Here is a 21,233-nt window from a genome sequence, read left to right on the forward strand (position 1 = left end):
TTGATTGTTCTTTTCTACCTCTTGACTATTTATACACAGACACTTATTGTGATTTAAAAAGCCAAAAATGTGGGAAATTAACCTTTAATTGCCATTTTAACCTGTGTGTGCAACCTTCTGTGTCTGTACCAAGGCCAAACATTCCAGGGTATGTAAACTTTTTATCAGGGCCATTTGGGTGATTTCTGTTATCATTATGATTTAAAAAGGATCAAAAAAACTATGTGATAATAAATGGCTTCATGTGATTGCTATCCTTAAATAAAAGACAGTTATTTTGGCATGATCAGTCATATTTTCAATATTAATGCCAAAATGTCACAATTTATGCCAGGGTATGCAAACTTTTGAGCATGACTGTATGTATATCTATCTATCTATATATATATATATATATATATATATATATATAGGGCTAGATTCAGGTAGCTGCGCGCAATATTACGTTGGCGCAGCGTATCGTATTTACGCTGCGCCGCTGTAAGTTAGAGAGGCAAGTGCTGTATTCACAAAGCACTTGCCTCCTAACTTATGGCGGCGTAGCGTAAATGGGGCCGGCATAAGCGCGCCTAATTCAAATGATGATGAGGGGGCATGTTTTATTTAAATTAATGTCGACCCCGCGTATTTTACGTTTTTTACGAATGGCGAATGCGCCGCTCGTGAAAGAATCCCAGTGCGCATGCTCGAAATTCCGCCACAAATCGTCATTGCTTTCGAAGTGAACATAAATTACATCCAGCCCTATTCGCGAACGACTTACGCAAATAACGTAAAAAATTAAAATTTCGAAGCGGGAACGACGTCCATACTTAACATTGGCTGCGCCTCCTAATAGCAGGAGTAACCTTACGCCGAAAAAGCCTAACGTAAACGACGTAAAAAAATTGCGCCGGGCGTACGTACGTTTGTGAATCGGCGTATCTAGGTCATTTGCATATTCTACGCCGAAAACAACGGAAGCGCCCCTAGCGGCCAGTGTAAAAATGCACAAAATTATACGCCGCCGTATTCAAGTTACGTCGGCGAAGGAAGCCTATTTTTTTTTTACGTATTTGCCTTGGAGAATCGGCGTAAAGATACAACGGCAAAGAGTTGAAATTACGGCGGCGTATCTGGAGATACGCCGCCGTATCATCTTGCTGAATCTAGCCCATAGCATATATAATAAAGCATACATATGTTTAATGTGTATCTGCAAATATTGCTTTATAATAGGAGAAGGTTTGGAACAGGGGTTCCCAACCTTTTGAAGAGCGAGGGCCACTTAAGCGACTTAGTAACCAGTCGGGGGCCACAATGAGCAGACCAAGCAGATGTCTGGTCCGTGTCCGCTCTGAATATGCAGGGCAGACACGAACACAGCCCACTCTACTGAATGGGCCCTCTTATACGATCCGCCCAGATGGAAGGGGGTGGATCCCCTTTAGTTTATTTTTTTTCCGCGAATTGGAGGTAGGCGGGTGTAAATGGACACAAGTCTGTCTACATCTGCTGCTTCATAGAGGAGAATGGATGGTCCGATTGGGTTTAACCGATCGCGTGAAAGGGGCCTAAGGCTGTTGCTGTCCCAGGCAGAGTGCATTAGGTATCACTCCGCCTGTGACAGGAGTCGGTGCTATACAGGAAGCATCGGCTTATGCTGCTCTGCTCCACAGCTGCTTGCTTCCTCTACCGCCTGCTTCATTCACAACACTGATGCTCTGGGATGGTGGGTCCGCCATCCCAGAGCAGGAGGTCAAGGGCCACATCAGAGGGCTCCACGGGCCACTGGTTGGGCACCCCTGGTTTAGAACCTCTATTTGGGATTTTATTGCCATCTGTGATACTGTTGGGCAAATACACTTTAATTTTCATGCTTTAACTTTGAATTTTCCTGGAAGATGAGTAGAGGGGAAATCTCTCACTGGAGACACTGATCCCAGTGTCAACTGTCAATGGAGGGGCTTTGCCTCCTCTTTCGGAGATTTCCCCCACACTTCCTGTTATGTGCCACCAGGACATAAAATAGCAACTGTTCTGATCAATTTACAACTAGCACAGGAATAGAACAATACACTAAACAATACAACAACAAAAAACGCAATTGATTAAGCTAGTCACAACAGAAGCACTAATCAAATTGTTTTTGTTCCATACAACTGAAAATACAAATGAATTAAAAATGCCATTTCAAGGTATCGGTGGTCCCTTACTCAAATATACCTAAGCCCCTAACCTGGGACGCATATATAGTAACGATTACGGTATATTGAGAGCAAGCTTACCTTGGAGAGCGTTCCTTCCTCCTTAAAGTTGCAAGGACACTCTAGAAGCCCAGAACCACTTAAGGCGGCTGAAGAACCCATCTGCGCATACAGTATATTGCATATGGTTACAAAGACACGTAATACATTTCCCAGCAGGGACACAGAAAGCATTTAAAAACTGGTTTCCAACCCTTCCCAATTCTATCCAAAATCTGAAAATAGTTTAGGATGGAATTCTAATTTAATGGTGTTGAGTTATGAATATCAGAGCTGAGAAAACTGTAAGGCCCCGTACACACGACCGGTTTTCTTGGCAGAATTCAGAAAGAAACTCAATGGGAGACATATTCTGCCAAGAAAACCGGTTGTGTGTACACTTTTCGCCGAGAAACCCGTCGGGAAACTCGTCGAGCCAAAAAGAGAGCATGTTCTCTATTTCCTCGTTGGGCAATGGAAACATTTGGCTTGACAAGTTTTTTGACAGCCGAATAAGGAACTCGACGAGCAAAACGATGTGTTTTGCCCATCGAGTTTCTCGGCCGTGTGTACGCGGCCTAACAGAAGTGCAGCTGTTGCCATTGGCCACCAGTTTTTCACAAATATAGAGATTCTGGTTGGTAAGGCCCCTTTAACACTGGGGCGGGAGGTGCAGTGGCGGTAAAGCGCCACTATTTTTAGCTACGCTTTCCCGTCAGAATTGCGTCAGTATTAGTTAAAACCATACCGCTAGCGGCCAAAAAGGGGTTAATACCGTTCGCAATGCACCTCTGCAGAAGTGTCCCATTGCTTTCAATGGGCAGGAGCGGTGGAGGAGTGGTAAACACACCGCGCCTTCACCGCTCCGAAGATGCGGCTAGCAGGACTTTTGGAGCGGTCCTGCTAGCGCACCGCTGCAGTGTGAAAGTCCTCGGGCTTTCACACTGTAGAAACAGCAGTCACTCTTTCAGGTCGGTTTGCAGGTGCTATTTTTAGGGCAATAGCGCCTGCAAACCGCCCCAGTGTGAAAGGGGTCTTATGCCACACGATCATTTTTCGGCATGAAAAAAGCTTTGTTTTTAAAAAATGTCATTTGAAATGATTGTGTGTGGGCTTCACATAATTTTTCGGGTTCTGAAATTTTTTAACAACGTTTTAAACAATAACATTTTTCGGGTTGTAAAAAATGATCGTGTGTGGGCTAAAACGACGTTAAAAACCCGCGCATGCTCAGAAGCAAGTTATGAGACGGGAGCGCTCGTTCTGGTAAAACTACCGTTCATAATGGTGTAAGCACATTCATCACGCTTGTAACAGACAGAAAAGCTTGAATCGTCTACTAACAGGAATTCAGATAAAGCAGCCTAATCCGCATGGAACTTCCCCTTTATAGTGCCGTCGTACGTGTTGTATGTCACCGCGCTTTGCTAGAGCATTTTTTAAAAACGACCGTGTGTGGGCAACGTCGTTTTAATGATGAAGTTGGAAAAACTTCGTTTTTTTTTCATGCCGAAAAACTTCGGGTTTTTTTCATGCCGAAAAATGATCGTGTGTACGCGGCATTAGGGTAACTGCTCAACATTTGCACCCATGTCCATAAACCTGTTTTGAAGCATCTGCACAAAATAAATATAGCCTTATTCAATGAGGCAGTGTAAAGAGCAGTAACCCGTAGCAGTTTAAAGGTTATCTTTTTATGTCATCCAAAATGTGGAATCCATCAATTGGAAATCTAAGTGGTTGCTCTGGGTTTCTTCACATTGCACATAATCACCGCCAATTGCACTGCATTATTGAATAAGCCTGATAGACCTATACCATGTTGGTGATTATTAACTCAAACTCTCTGCCCCTCAGTGCCTGGCCCAATCCCTCTGGAGTCCATACAGGGAGGACCTTTTGAAGAGAAGATTTATCTTCAGTGGAAAGCTCCAAATGAGACAAATGGAGTTATCTCGATGTATGAGGTATCAGGCAACAACAATCCAGCACATAACCCATCAATCATTACCAATTTCCCCATAAATGTATACGTTTGTGCAGTTTTAGTCATCTAATATTTAAACTGTTCATTCAACTTTACAGAAAACCCTTCTCAGGCACTCTTCCCACCCCCCTGGCCTGTACTTACCTCCGGGGTTGCCAAGCATACAGTACCCCTGCAGCCACTCCAGTGGTCCAAGGATTTGAAATCCCCACTCTTCTGCCTCTTATCAGAATCCAGCTGGTCTGTCCTGGAGGTTCTGAGGGAGAAGAGCAGAAATTTCTAAGGCCCCATACACACGCAGAATTCAGCCAGAAACTCGATGGGAGCCGTATTCTGCCGAGGAAACCGGTCGTGTGTACACTTTTGGCCGAGGAAACCAACGAGGAACTCGTCGAGCCAAATAGAGAACATGTTCTCTATTTCCTCGTTAGTCAATGGGGAAACTTGGCTCGCCGAGATCCTCTGCGGCTCACAAGGTTTCTCGGACGTGTGTACGGGGCCTAATTCTTAAACCGCTGAAGTGTCTACGGGGATACTGACAGCTCAGCAACCCTGAGGGTAAGTACAGCGTGGATTTGGGGTGGGGGGTGGCAAGGGTGTTCAGTGTAAGTTCACCGTTACATTTTTTCTGTAAAGGTGAACTAAGCCTTTAAGAATCAACAATCCAACAAGAGACGCAGCTGGGTCCATAGTTGCCAATGTTCCTACAAAAGTTGACTGGGCACTTTATTGTAACTGGAAGAAATGTCAGTAATTTCCATATGTGCATGCAACTTGTTTTCTCCCCATGTTGGTCTGGACATTCTGTAGGACATGGGAGATGCAGGGAAATTTGCCAAACTGGGGGATTGCCCTGTAGTACAAGGGACTCTTGGCAACTGTGGCTGGGTCACACACCTAATGTTACCAATCAACCTATGTGTCTCTCCCTCAGATCTCTTACAAGGCAGTGGGCTCTCTAGACCCCAGTGCAGATCTGTCAAATCAGAAGGGCCGGATCTTCAAACTGCGCAATGAAACCCACCATCTGTTTGTAGGCCTATATCCTGGATCTACCTACTCTTTCACTATCAGAGCTAGCACCAGCAAAGGATTTGGACCTCCTGTCACCACTCGCATTGCCACAAAAATAGCAGGTGACTATTGATTTTAGTAACTATTAGTTGTAGCTTGAGAGGAAAAGCTGCTGGAGGGTTTACCTCATCTTGTTCTCAGGGATCACTAACAATGTATTATACAAAGCAGTGCAGAGTGAAGTGATGATGTGCAAAGTGCAATGCCCCACAGCAACCAGATTTCACTTTACTAAAAATAAAAGATAAATTGCTTTGTGTTACAGTATATTAAGTCGCTCTCTGCCTTTTTTTTAATAAGTCTGGATGTGTTCAACATTTGGTGTACTTCCTGAAGCCTGCGTAGCTTTTTCTCTTCATATTTCATTAGTAGCTTTTAAATTTTGAACATCGGCTTAATCGGATTGGTGACTGTGAAAAACATCTCAGAGCTTTTCTTACACCAGGTTTTCCTTATGTGGCAACGAGACAAAATTTGGTGTGTATTGGCATTCTCCTGGTTTACAAGTAAGAGCCGGTTAACACTTGGCTGAGCCACCTGACGAGTTGCGTCCCATTCAATGCAATGGAACCGTTCTTATAGGAGCGACGCAAGTCACTCCGACTAAGAAAAAGGTTCTTGCACAACTTTGGAGGCAGCTCGGGGCGACCTGCATTGACTTCTATACAGAAGTCGTTTTGCAGGTCGCCTCTGAAGTCGTCTTCAGGATGACTTGCAGAGTCGCCCCTGAAGTCGTACCGCGGAAGTGTGAACCGGCTCTTATGCCTCGTTTCCACTAAGCGGATCGGTTCGGTACGGTTCGGTACGGTACGCTTTTTTGGGTATTTCCATTATGAAAGCGTGCCATAAAAGCGAACCGTACCGGACCATTCTGGGTCCTGCTTCAGATGTGGGGCCATAGAGAATGGAACGGTTCCATTAGGGCGGACCTACAAATACATCTCACTGATTGGTGGATGTGCTAGGCTTTTTTTCTAAACCTTGCATGGTCCCGGATGGTCCGATTTGCAGTGGAAATGCTCTGCAGAATAGACCGGACCATTCTAACCCGTTCCATTCTAAGCGACCCGAACCGATCCGCTCAGTGGAAACGAGGCATTAGTGTTTATAGATCATTAAATTTGTGTTCTAAGATTACAGCAACACCTGGACAAAAAAATCCATAAGAAAACAACGAAAAAAGGCCAGTTTTGGACTCTAATGCCTTGCACACACGACCATTTTTCATGACAAGAAAAATGCAATTTTTTTAAATTGGTCGTGAAAAACGGTTGTGTGTAGGTTCCAGAGCATTTTTCCTGACGAGAAAAATGTCCGTAAATTTTTTCGAACCTGCTCTATTTTTTCTCGCCGTTTTTCACGTCGTTCTTTTTCACGTCGTGAAAAACAGTCGTGTGTATGCTTTAACAAGGGGGATAAAAACGTGCATGCTCAGAAGCAAGTTATGAGACGGGGAAATTAGCATAAGCAGCCCAAAGGGTGGCGCCATTTGAATGGAACTTCCCCTTTATCGTGCCGTCGTACGTGTTGTACGTCACCGCGCTTTGCTCAAGCATTTTTTTTCACGATCGTGTGTATGCAAGGCAGGTTTGAAAGGAATCACGTCATGAATAACGGTCGTGTGTACGCGGCATAAACCAAACCTGCTCCAGTGTAGTGTACACACGATCAGAAATTCCAACAAGAAAACCGTGGATTTTTTTCCAAAGGAATTTTGGCTCAAACTTGTGTTGCATACACACGGTCACACAAAATTCCGACCGTCAAGAATGCCGTGACATACAAGACTACGATGAGCTGAGAAAAATGAAGTTCAATGATTCTGAGCATGCGTCAAATTAATTCAGAGCATGCATGTTTTTGGTGCCTTGGAATTGCATACAGAAGATCGGAATTTCTGACAAGAACTTTTCCCGTCGGAAAAATTGAGAACCAGCTCTCAATTTTTTTGCTGTCAGAAATTCCGACAGAAAAAGTCAGATGGGGCCTACACACGGTCGGAATTTCCAACCAATAGCTCACATCGAACTTTTCTTGTCGGAATTTCCGATCGTGTGTACGCGGCATAAGAGTCCAAAACAAATTAGCCTTTTATTTTTTATTTTCTTATGGATTACCATATATGCTAGGGGCAACTAAACCATTTTTGATATATATTAGGTCCCACTCTTGATGGAGCCAAGGGAATTTTGTGAGCTTTATACAAAATTTCCTGAACAAATAGAATGCACCTCTTGAATGCTTCTCAAGGTTTCTTTTTCAATAATAACAAAATTGTATCTCAGTAAGTCTATATAAATGCCTTAACTATCTCTGTGTTAAGTGAACTGTAAAACAGTCATTGTTAGTGGTCCCAGTCATTGTCTATGAGAACCTGTTTTAAGGAAAATCAATCTACCTCTATGTCGTTTATATTTTGGACTATTTTTGTATTTGCTGAGACTTTTCTCATTTTCCTAGCCTACTGTTATTTTATTTATTTTATAAAAAGCAAACTTTCTGTCTTATTTCACAGCTCCTTCCTTGACTGACTCGGAAGCCGAGCTTCCTTTGAATGAAACTGAAACTACAATAACTGTTTGGTTGAAACCGGCACAGTCTCGGGGGGCTCCTGTAAGGTAAAAATTCAAACTCCCTCACTCTACCTTTCTATTGAGCAGTGGCGGCTGGTGCTCTATTTTTTTGGGGGGGCGCAAACAAAACCCCAGTCAACCCCCCCCCCCCCCGCCACTCGCAGACAATGGGACCTGCAGACAGACAGAGAGACAGATAGATAGATAGACAGACAGATAATAAAACAGATAGATAGATAGATAGATAGATAGATAGATAGATAGATAGATAGATAGATAGATAGATAGATAGATAGATAGATAGATAGATAGATAGATAGATAGATAGATAAATAGATAATTAGGCAGATAGCTATAGATAGATAGATAGATAGATAGAGGGAGGGGGAGGGAGCGAGAGATAGAGCTATATATAATTAGATAGATAATTAGACAGACAGATAGATAGATAGAGAGACATAGCTAGATAGAGCTATAGATAATTAAACAGATAGATAGATGGAGGGAGGGAGGGGGAGAGAGATAGAGCTATAGATAATTAGATAGATAGATAATTAGACATACAGATAGATAATTAGATAGATAGATAGATAGATAGATAATTAGACAGACATATAGATATAGATAATTAGATAGATCGATAGATAGATCGATAGATAGATAGATAGATAATTAGATAGAGAGCGATAGATAGATAGATAGATAGATAGACAGACAATTAAACAGATAGAGAGAGACAGAGAAAGAGAGAGGGAGAGCGATAGATAGATAGATAGATAGATAGATAGATAGATAGATAGATAGAGCTGTAGATAGATAAAGAGATAGAGCTGTAGATAGATAATTAAACAGACAGATATATAGATATAGATAGATAATTAGATGGATATAGATAGATAGATAGATAATCAGACAGACAGCTAGCTATAGATAATTAGATAGACAGACAAATAGATAGATAGATAGATAGAGACATAGAGCTATAGATAGATAGATAGATAGATAGATAGATAGATAGATAAACAGACAGACATATAGATATAGATAGATAATTAGATAGATAAATAGATAATTAGGCAGATAGCTATAGATAGATAGATAGATAGATAGATAGATAGATAGATAGATAGATAGATAGATAGATAGATAGATAGATAATTAAACAGACAGATAGATATAGATAGACAGACAGACAATTAGATAGATAAATAGATAGATAATTAGACAGAGGTAGCTAATAGATAGATAGATAGATAGATAGATAGATAGATAGATAGATAGATAGATAGATAGATAGAGACATAGATAGATAGAGAGAGAGAGAGAGAGAGAGAGAGAGAGAGAGATAGATCTATAGAGAGAGAGAGAGATAGATCTATAGAGAGAGAGAGAGAGATAGATCTATAGAGAGAGAGAGATAGATAGAGCTATAGATAGATAGATAGAGACATAGATAGATAGAGACATAGAGCTATAGATAGAGAGAGATAGATAGATCTATAGATCGAGAGATAGATAGATAGAGCTATAGATAGATAGATAGATAGATAGATAGATAGATCTATAGATCGAGAGATAGATAGATAGAGCTATAGAGAGATAGATAGATAGATAGATAGATCTATAGATAGAGCTATAGATAGAGAGATAGATAGATCTATAGATAGAGAGATAGATAGATAGATAGAGCTATAGATAGAGAGATAGATAGATAGAGCTATAGAGAGATAGATAGATAGATAGATAGATCTATAGATAGAGCTATAGATAGAAAGATAGATAGATCTATAGATAGAGAGATAGATAGATAGATAGAGCTATAGATAGAGAGATAGATAGATCTATAGATCTATAGATAGAGAGATAGATAGATAGATAGATAGATAGATAGATAGATAGATAGATAGATAGATAGATAGATAGATAGATAGATAGATAGAGCTATAGAGAGAGAGATAGATAGATAGATAGATAGATCTATAGATAGAGCTATAGATAGAGAGATAGATAGAGCTATAGATAGAGAGATAGATAGATCTATAGATCTATAGATAGAGAGATAGATAGATAGAGCTATAGAGAGATAGATAGATAGATAGATAGATAGATATATAGATAGATAGATAGATAGATAGAGAGAGAGAGAGAGAGAGAGAGAGAGAGAGAGAGAGGACAGGCAGGACAGTCAGATAGATTAGATAGGCAGACAGATAAGAGACTTGTAAAGCACAGCTGCAGGACGCAGGCACTCTAAGCCCTCACACACAGACAGGAGATGTGAAGCATGGCACCCTCCCCCTCCCTCCTGTCCTCTCTCAGTCCGATCACAGTACAGGCTGAGCATACAGCATAAGGTGCTGGACATGATGGGGTGGACAGGGACACTGGACAGGACAGACAATGAGACAAATAAAGTGTTTTTAATAAAGTTAATTACCTTAGTCCTCCTGGAGTCAAAAGCGAAAGTAACACTGCCCTGGGGAAAGCACCGCCCATTTCCTTCTGCAGTGAGGAAGCAGCAGGACCCAATTAGAGAGGAGAGTGGAGACACTGGAGAGTGATTGGCTCATGGCGCACAGCACATAGCCACAGAGCTTAAAAAAAACTGCAAATGAAGCGTCTTGCCTGCTGCATTGGCATGACGCTTCAATGATGCTATAGCAGTGCTCTGAGTCTTTGACCGGCGCTCACCCTGAACATGCACCGTCTTAAAGGACCTTTTTTTTTTCTTAAAGGGCCCAAAAAAAAATTTTTTTTTTTCATGTTTTTTTTCATTTTTTTTTTTTTTTTCTTTTACTGGCTTTGGGGAGAGGGGGGGGCGGCGCCCATGCGCCCCCTATGGACGGGCCGCCACTGCTATTGAGTGCCCCAGGAGAGGAAAGACTAGGATATAAACCTTACACAAATCTAAAGTGGAGCTCCTAAAATTATATAGTTGGCTAGGGGCAGTGGCATGTTGGCTAGGGGCAGTGTGGTGTGGTAGAAAGTAAAAGTCCAGTTTTGACAAAAAACGTTTTTATAGAAACAACAGTATAACAGCACAAACAGGCTCAGCGGGAGGCTCACCTGTCCAGTGCCACTTACAACTTGGCAACAGATAGATAGCGGACATAAGACTGCATCTGCCATAAGTGTGGCCTGGCCATTCCAACCCTTCCTGAAGAGGTAGACGTAGACCCTGCTCTCTCTCTACGCCACTGGAACCTTTCCCTATCAATTCCACTGGGAACCTGTCCACTCACAAAAAACACCCCAAGCTCGGGAGCCAGGATCTTAAATTGATTCTGTCTGACCCAAGATGGCCATCAAAGTCACATGGGGCGCCAGCATCGATTCGGATATCTGCCCTGCCATAGAAGTACCAGATTCCTTCCAAAATCCTCCCCCGTCTGTATTGTTGGTGTGGTCGAGCGCCACCTGCAGTTGGGGAATATAGACTGCACCTTTCCCTCAAGGCTAGACTTCCATCTCTGGATCAAGGGCTAATAGTCTTTAGTGACCAGTTAGGGTCACCTCTTCCACACACTTTTCATTGGTCTTATAACCTAAAGTTGCCACCTTTTCGGGGAAAGGGCTTCATGGTTGCTTTTTTGTGCTAAGCCTACCTTAACCTGGCTTGGCATACTCTGACAATTTGTACTGATATTATTGATATAAGGGATTAATTACAGAGCATCAAGGCATTTCCATATATCAGTAGTCCATGCATACTGAGTTCCTTGCAGTCTGGACAGGGACCTTACAGCAACCCAGATTATGTCAGTCACCATGTAAAAGTACTGCATAGGACTGGTTGTAGAGAGGTAATTTACTGCAGAGCAGAAGATGTGTATTTTGCTGGCCAGACACAGATTTAACATGAGCCATGCATGGCCCTGTTAGTATCACCCAGCTCAATAAACTTCAATCGAAAATTGAAGGAGCAGGGCAGAAATGTCTCTAAAAAACAGTGACTGCAGCCAATCAGATGCAGTAACTGTTCCCACGGCCACCATAATGCAGTAGATGGAAGGAGAGATACCTTCATCCACAATGTTTATCCTGGATGGGGAAATTTATTAATTTCTCTGGTTCAGCCTGTTGAGCTAACAAGAGTAATTTTATTATGTAAGGATTTGCAAAGCCGTGGTGCCAACCAGATGCTTTGTGAACTGGGCAGCCATCACAAATTTTGGGGCCCCTTACACAGCTTTAGGCAGAGAACCGGGGGGGTCCTGACGCAAGATAATAAGCGGGGGGCTGGGTTACTACCTTACAGGGGTAATGCAAAAACAATTAAGAAAAAAAAATGGGAGGGGGGACAGCCGGGCCTGTAAGGGGCCCTGGGGACCATTGGGCCTCTTACAGGTGTAATGCAAAAAAAAAAAACGGGAGAGGGGCCAGCCAGGCCTGTAAGGGGCCCTGGGGAACATCGGGCCCCTTACAGGTGTAATGCAAAAAAATAAATTAATAAATAAACGGGAGGGGGCCAGCCGGGCCTGTAAGGGGCCTTGGGGACCATCAGGCCCCTTACAGGTGTAATTTTAAAAATGGGAGGGGGGCCAGCCGGGCCCCTGGGGACCATCGGGCGCCTTACAGGTGTAAGGCCTGTACCCCCCTCATGGCGGCCCTGTTTGCGAAAATACTACATACATCTCACAGCCATTTAGAAACAATAGAGACAGCTCTTAGGCCTCATACACATGACCGAACATGTCTGCTGAAACTGGTCCGCGGACCAGTTTCCGCGGACATGTCCGACCGTGTGTAGGGCCTAGCGGACATTTTTCCGGCCGACCGGACAGGTTTCCAGCGGACAAAAGTTTCTTAGCATGCTAAGAAACTTGTCCGATGGAAAGCTGTCCGTCGGACATGTCCGATGGTCAGTATGACTCATCGGACATGTCCGCTGGTTATGACGTATAACCAGCGGCCCGAAATCCTGCGCATGCGTCAAATTGATTCGACGCATGCGTGATAGCATTGAACTTCCGCGTCAGAGAACGTCGGTGTCGTATACGTCACCGTGTTCTCTGTCCGCGGGGATTTTGGTCTGATGGTGTGTACACACATCAATCAGACCAAAACATCCCAGCGGACCGTTTCCATCAGACTTGTTGCGTGGTGTGTACGAGGCCTAACTTTCAGATACAGCAATTGTGTGATAAGGATAATCAGATTCTCACTAAATATTCTGTGAATATTTGAAGAACATTATTTTCGACTCCAGAAACACAGTTCTCAAAATCACTCTATGACTAAAGGCTGAGTGCTCCAGAGGTTACTATGGTTCTCCTATGCATATTTATTTGGATGTAATAAACCACTGAAGAGCAGCAATTAGACTTGCAGTGTCCTTCCCTCCATTGTTGCTGTATGAGTCAGGCTGGAAACGGGCTGGACCAGCACTCAGTTGGCTCTTTGTGCTGGTGGAACTTAAGCGGCTATTATTGCTATTACTTTAAAAATGCTATTAGGGGCTGACGAGCTGTGACTCTACCTAAATGGCGCAGGTTGTCACATTGCAGCCATTGCCGTGTGTTTTAAAGAGGATCTGTCAGTTTTAGAATACCTTAATAATCACTTACAGGTTTTTCTACATTTTTATAATATACTTTATTTTCCAAATATATTATTTGCAGAGTTACTTATTTCCTACTATTTTCTCCTAACTCTCATACCAAATCTGCTTCCTCTATTCATTAGGAAGCATGGGAAAAAAAATGTTTTATTTTTTTTAGCTAAACTTCAGCTAAAATAATGATGTCACTGTGTTGCTAAAGGCTGAATTTCCTTAAACACTTCAGCCCCGGAAGAATTGGCTGCCCAGTGACCAGGCCACTTTTTGCGATTCGGCATTGCGTGTAGCTATGACTAAGCATTGATATCCAATGCGAAACGCGTTAGCTGTTTTTCCCACTGTGTGCTGATACCTGTAGTGCATTTTACCTTTACCCAATAAAGGGCACGTCTTTTTTAAGAAATTGGAGTGCGGCTGTCCATATCTTTCCTCTTTTGCATATCCCGTGCATTGCCTGCACCCATTGGTTTCTGAGTGGACATTGATTGTTCTAGTGTGCTCACCTGGAGCGGCAGTCTTCCCACACTGCATCGCTTTAACTGACAATTGCACGGTCGTGCGACACTGTACCCAAACAAATTTTTTTCCCCCACAAATAGAGCTTTCTATTGGTGGTATTTGATCACCTATGCGGTTTTTATTTTTTGCACTATAAACAAAAGAAGAGCGACAATTTAGAAAAAATAAACACAATATTTTGTACCTTTTCCTATAATAAATATCCCATTTACTTTAAAAAATAAACACATTTATTTCTCAGTTTAGGCCTATACGTATTCTTCTACATATTATTGGTAAAAAAAATAACTCAATAAGCGTATATTGATTGGTTTGCACAAAAGTTATAGCATCTACAAATAGGGGGTAGTTTTATGGCATTTTTATTTATTTTTTTACTAGTAATGGCGGCGATCTGTGATTTTTATCGGGACTGCGATATTATGGCGGACATATCGGACACTTTGACACATTTTTGGGACCATTGGCATTTATACATGCTATAAAAATGCACTGATTACTGTAAAAATGTCACGGGCAGGGAAGGGGTTAACACTAGGGGGCGATCAAGGGGTTAAATGTGTTCCCTAATGTGTGTTCTAACTGTAGGGGGGCTGGGACTCACTAGGAGAAGCGACTGATCTGTGTTTATACATTGTATGAACACACGATCAGTCTCCTCGCCCCTGAGAGAACCGGGATGTGTGTGTTTACACATACACATCTCCATCCTCGCTCTGTAATGAGCAATCGCGGGTACCTGGCATATCATGTACAGTATAACTGTTGTATTTCCCTTTCTACACTCTTTTGAAAGTGCAGAATCTTTCTTCCTGGTTCGGCAGTGGGAGGGGAGTCTGGGCTTACACTATGTAAGAGCTGATTGGAGGAAAGGCACCCCCACCCCCATCACTCCACATAGGCAGTGGAACGAAGGAACATACAGAGCTGTAGTCTGAATAGACAAGCTCTCTGCTTATTTACCTCTAAACCCCCTCTCCGACACAAATTTTCAGCTACTGTTGTTTCATGTGACGGAAAGGTTGTCAGAAGTGACTCTGCTGATAACGGAGGAACTGAGCAGCAGAAAGAAATGGCACTTAGAGCTTTGGAGAGATAAGTAAACACTACAGATATATAGTATGTGCTTACTGCTTAGGTCAAATTTAATGGGGTTTACAACCACTTTAACTTGTGGGTTGAGCTCCACACTTAGGCCTAAGCTGTGTTACCCATCACCCCTTGCCATTGAGAAGATCTCTGTGGCCAGCAAGGGCACTTTGTTTGAATAAGGTTTTGGTTAGTGAGCGGGAGTCCAGCTCTGGAGGCTTTGGCTCAGCATAGAAGTATAGGTAGTCATTTTTTTTTGGGGGGGGGGGGGAGAGCACAAGGGCTCAAGAACAAAGTTTTCATAGCTTTAAAACAAGCCATAAAAAGTTTAAAAGGAGTGGCAGGTTCACTTTCAGTTATTACTAATGCTTTTCTCTACAGCTTTAGTTACATTAGTTAGGCCCCTTTCAAACTGAGGAGTTTTTCAGGCGGTACAGCGCTAAAAATAGCGCCTAAATACCACCTGAAAAACTCCTGCCCAGCCTTCTCAATGTGAAAGCCTGAGGGCTTTCACACTGAGGCGGTGCGCTGGCAGGAGAGAAAAAAATCTCCTGCAAGCAGCATCATTGGAGCAGTGAGAGGAGCGGTAAGTATACCGCTCCTTCACTGCTCCTTCCCATTTAAAACAATGGGAAGGCGCGGTAATACCGCCCGCAATGCGCCTCTGCAGAGGCGCATTGCGGGCGGTATTAACCTTTTATCGCCCACTAGCGGGGGTTAATACCGCACCGATAGCGGCTGAATCCCGCGGCAATTCTGACGGTATAGCACCGCTATTTTTAGCGGCGCTATACCGCCTCCGTGCCTCCCGCCCCAGTGTGAAAGGGGCCTTAGGCTTAGTTCACAGTGCTCCAAAACTTGTTACACTCCAATTCACATGGCATGTCAAATTCAATGTTTCCCTATGAGACCCGTCTTAACTGATACTACACACATCGATCCGCAGTAGTGTGAACTGAGCCTTACTTTTAATGAAGTCCTATGTCCCATGATGTGCAGGCTGCTGGATTCTAGTGAAATCTTCACTGCAGAGCTGCCCTGTCCTCTTTCTGCCATTGAAATTCCAGCGCTGTGGGGGTCAACAGCTTTCGGTATCTGGGAACTGAAGAAGATCCCCTCCTGCCCTTTTCTCCATTGAGAAAAGTTCCATTACACAATCTGTGAATAATGGAAGAGTCTGATCAGTCACAAAGTATCTCCCCTGTTCACACATCGTGCTACAGGCAGTGAAAGAACTTTTCTCAATAGAGCTGAGGGCACAAGGGGACATGTCCCCGTTGGATCATCTTTGGTGCAGCCTAGAAATCTAAATCTGTTAAGCCATACAGTGCCAGAAGTTCAGAAGCAGGAATAGGACAGGGCAGCCCTGCAGAGAGAATTTCCAGCAGACTGCACATCACTTTATTACGTTATGTAACCAACGCTACAGAAAAAAAATAATTATTAGCTACACTTCAGCTTTATAGGGATGCACAGACAGCCAACTAGACGTACAATTTGTTTCGTTCCGAATTACGACAAATTATTTAATTTGGAAATATTAGAATTAACGAAAACCCATTTAACGAATCTTTCCAAATATTCATATAAATTAATAAATTCGTAAAATAAAAAAACCTGAAAATTCGAAAATCTGAAATAATAATAATTAATTATAGGTATTGGAATTTCCTTTCAAATTTGGCTATTTAACCAAAGTTAAACGAATTCGGCTACGAATACGAATTTAACCAAAGTTACAAATTATCCGAAATAACCAATGCCATATCTAAACGAATGGAACGTAACAAATTAATAATAATAAATACCAATAATAATAAACGTTTTATTATTATTTATTAATTAGTTCTGTTCTATTTGTTTAGATGCAGCATTCATTATTTCAGATAATTCTTAACTTTGGATAAATTTGTATTCGTAACGTTCACTAACAGCCAAAATTTGAAAGGAAATTCCAATACCTATAATTTAATAGACCCACCACCAAATGAATAGCCGCTTACTAGAGGGCAAGCCTAGTATGACAGTCGGCTATAACCCAGACGCGGCCTTTACTATCCGTGGAAGATAGGACGTCAGGATGGATTCACATAGGGTAAGGATTCAAAGACTCCCGATTTCATCCATACTCATCAATTCGGTTTATGATTACTCTACTGATCTGCAGAGATTGTGAGATTGTGAGATTTGCCGTATCTGATTGCCATATTATACGCTGTCGCTGATATCCTTAATGGAAGATGTGGCAATTAAGATAAAACCAATAAAATCACATCTAAAAACCTCCACAGTAGCGCCGCCCGTGTACACACTCACAGTGCCTGGCTGAACGTCACACTGTCGGCTCCACTCTTCTAAATGCGTATCGGCCAATCACAGGCCTTCCTCAGTAGCTCTGCGCACTGTGTGCTTTAGCATGCGCTGACCCCTCTATCATTTTACGTGGCCTACCACTTTGTGGCTGAGGTCCTGTTGTTCCCAGTTCCTTCCAATCTGTTATATATAGTACCATCAACAGTTGAATGTAGAATATTTAGTAGCAAGGTACGGTATCAGGCTTGAATCCACTGAGCTCCTGAGAGTGACCCATTTCTCTCAGGAGCTCTCTCAGTGTATTCAAGACTGATACCGTGATAGGTTGCTATCTGTGGAAGTCTTACCATGAAATTTCCTTGCTACTAAATATTCTATGTTTTGTGTTAATTTAAGTTGAATTGTTAATAAAAGGCTGTGATGGTAATTTATGGTCTATTTGTGGTTTAGTCTTCTTTCATCTACATAAAATAAGAGGTGGGGGGCTCAGTTTTGGGAGTATGGCCTAGCAGCCATTTGCTAGAGTTAGGGGACATCTATTCTAGTCAAGGGGAAGAGTAAAAATATGCTTTTTCTGGCAATTTGAGATCTGCATATAACTTCAGATGCCTATATATTTGTACCTATTGACTGTTTTTGACATGCAGGTTGCACTAAAGATATTATTACTTTTTCATCCTATGTTCAATTGAATTGCCATGGTTTTTGTTAGGTTTATTTTAATGAGCCATTGTTCTATTTTCTTCAAAGTTTTGCCAGATAACTATATATTACATCTCTGTACTGCCTATTCTTCTTTTACTTCCCATCACCTTCATTGTTTTTTTCTCTTTTTGGTCCGGTAGTGTATACCAACTGGTAGTAAAGGAGGAACGGGCACAGAGATCTGGGCGGGCCGCCGATGCCAGTGGATGTTTTCCCGTGCCCGTGAGTTATCGAAACGCTTCAGTCATGGAATCCCTCCATTACTTTGCCGCAGAATTAAAACCTACACAGCTAGCAGCCACTCAACCCTTTACTGTGGGAGACAACAGGACTTACAACGGCTACTGGAATCCACCTCTATCACCCATGAAAAGCTACAGTATATACTTCCAGGCTCTGAGCTCTGCCAATGGGGTACGTACATGATAAAAAAAATGTCATCTTGCTTAGAAGGCATTCCAAGCTTCAGTTTTGAAGCCAGTGTATTATTCCATAGGAACCAAAACCAGTTTAAGGACCAGAGGGGGCAATCCTTAGGCAGGAATGGCTACTGTGGCCATCTGTGCAATAAACTCGGATTACAGTTATGTTATCTGCCTTTCTTTCTCTTCAGATTTCCATTTGCTAAAATCCAATCAGTGAAATATGTAGTCTAACCTGGCTGCTATGGGATACTACACTTTCACATGGCGTTCTTCTAATGATTTGAAGTTAATTATCTTTAAGTAGAAATCCAGGCAAACACCTTGATACCCAGTTTATATGTTTAGTTTTTTTTAGGTAAAGGGTTTGTCGTTTGGTTTAGTCACTCTTGTGATTTACACTAATTCTGCCACACCCAATGGCCAAGAAGATTACATTGCATTTTTGACACATTTTAGGTGCTTTTTTTTAAAGGGTTTTGTGCTTAACAACCTTCTACAAAAATAAAAGCGCATGAAGCATGGAAATGCCTCACCTTCTACAAAAAGAATAGCACATGAAGCATGGAAATGCATCAAGCTTCCCAATCTAGGGAAAGGTCAAGCTCCCTAGTGCATGGCTAGCATGGGTAGTGGGCTTGCCTTCCATAATCTTCCCTGGGCCAGGGTCTCTGTCCTATCCTGCCTCCCTACCAGTATCCTTGGTGCAGGGGTGGTGGGCGAGTAATAAAAAGGTTCCACCCATCTGGTTAAGCTAACTACCACTGCACTGCCATGTGTGACTACTCAATGGGTTCCACTCTCACACTGGATCTGCTGCCCTGTCTGCACCCATCATGAATTCCTTTCACACTTCTCCAGGTATTGGCTGAGAGGCATATCGGCGAACAGATACGCACAGAGGCCAGACTCCGCAACAGAACTTTTTTTACTAGAGTATTAACTTGAGGCTATACAGTCAATTTTAAGAAAATCACACCTCGGAAAACAATGTCTGTTCAACAATTACAGTGAATAGCAAGGTAGTTGAGGCAGTTGACAGGCATGGGGGATATGACTGCACCTGGGCCAATGTATTTTCTCTCTGTCCCCTGGGGCACCCAGCAATGCTCGGGATGTCCCATGTAACAGATAAGCCACACATAACCTCTCTAGTGCTCCAAGTCCCCCCCCCACACCTCTTGGGGGGGGGGGCAAGACCTGTTGAGTTCTTCTTGCTCTTTCTTCTTCTTCTTCTTCTTCTTCTTCTTCTTCTTCTTCTTCTTCTTTTTCTTTTTCTTCTTTCTTCTTTCTTCTTTCTTCTTTCTTCTTTCTTCTTTTTCTTTTTCTTTTTCTTCTTCTTCTTTCTCCTTCTTCTTCTTTCTTCTTTCTTCTTTCTTCTTTCTTCTTTCCTCCTCTTTCTTTTTACTTTTTCTTTTACTTCTTCTTCTTCTTCTTTCTTCATTTGTCTTCTTCTTTCTCCATTCGTCTTCTTCTTTCTTTCTTTCTCTTTCTTCATTCGTCTTCTTCTTTCTTCTTCTGTCTCCATTCGTCTTCTTCTTTCTTCTTCTTTCTTCTTCTTCCTCTTCCTTCTTTCTTCTTTCCATCTCTTTCTTCTTACTTCTTCTTTTTCTTTCTTTCTCTTCTGTCTCCATTCGTCTTCTTCTTTCTTTTTATTCTCTTCCTGTTCTAGTCCAAGACAAAAAAAATCCCCCAGCCAGACTACTACTCACCCACGAGAACTACCACTCCTCACCAGTAGGGGAGGGATATTCCTAAAACGCGAACCCTTCCCAACTTCACCTGCTTACAAACATGCTGCAAAAACATAAGGTTATACAGCAGCACTGGTGTGAACCTAGCCATACTTCCTTCTGACTCTCTTTCCTGCTCATTGAACAGAGAGGATAAGGATGCTGATTCTGTGTCCAATGAGCAGCCAGGAGGTGGGGAGGTGACACAGAAAGCCACTTCGCTGAACCAGGAAATAAGTGTGTCATTTGCCTGAATAAGCACTACGCAAGACTGGCTGAACTCGAATTAAAAATGATTTGGCCAGTAAAACGGTAAACATATAGGTTTTTAAACTGTGTATTTATTACCTTGCCTGGAGTTCTGATTTAATGTGCAGATCGTACATACACAATCAATAGAAAGAAACAAAAACAAATAATGATCTGATTAAAGCTGTCATTTTCGAATCTGTGTGGAAATGGAATACAAACATCTCATTAGCTGTTGTGCATTGTAACACATTTTTGCACATTATATGTTATTATTCTGTGTGCAGACAGTTTTCATTAGCATTGCGGAGCTGACATGTCACTCTTTGTTATACAGTAGCCAAAGCATAGTAGATATTGTAAATGCACCCAGCATTTCTTTGTACATGTTGCACATATTTATAAGGCAGAGGGCACGGTGTCTCCTAGTGTATGTTATTCTGTCAGTGCATCATATGGGAAGTGCGATGTTACACTTATCAAAGACATGACAGCAGCATACAACAACATAAGCCTTTGTAGTATGACTAATTGACGTAGATGTTGTTGCTGAATACAAGCTAATGAGGGACTGAAGCAAAATAACATAAGCTGTCTATGTGTCTGTGCTTAGGCTCTTTAATGTTTTTGTCAAAGATACACTCTGATAAAATGTTGAAATTTATAATAGACATAAGGGACATGGTATACACCCCAGGTTTTTTTCTTTTTAACCTCCTGACAGCGCTGTGCTTGGTAGAAACTCTGTGTTTTCATAACATTTAGGCCTCATGTACAGAGGCAT

General features: G+C 42.1%; 1 protein-coding gene across 13 annotated transcripts in view; it reads left to right on the top strand.

The window, feature by feature from the left end:
* Positions 1–21,233, top strand: part of PTPRT (protein tyrosine phosphatase receptor type T) — a 474,386-nt gene that overhangs the window by 306,965 nt on the left and 146,188 nt on the right. For 12 of the 13 annotated variants that reach the window (XM_040330466.1, XM_040330472.1, XM_040330464.1 and 9 more), the window contains exons 9-12: positions 4,083–4,192; positions 5,147–5,348; positions 7,802–7,904; positions 18,186–18,459. In XM_040330466.1, the coding sequence (XP_040186400.1) occupies positions 4,083–4,192; positions 5,147–5,348; positions 7,802–7,904; positions 18,186–18,459 (689 nt within the window). The remainder of the gene's footprint in view (positions 1–4,082; positions 4,193–5,146; positions 5,349–7,801; positions 7,905–18,185; positions 18,460–21,233) is intronic. The other variant, XM_040330474.1, reaches the window with a different exon arrangement.

Source organism: Rana temporaria, chromosome 12 (genome assembly GCF_905171775.1).
Source record: "Rana temporaria chromosome 12, aRanTem1.1, whole genome shotgun sequence".
Taxonomy (NCBI): Eukaryota; Metazoa; Chordata; class Amphibia; order Anura; family Ranidae; genus Rana; species Rana temporaria.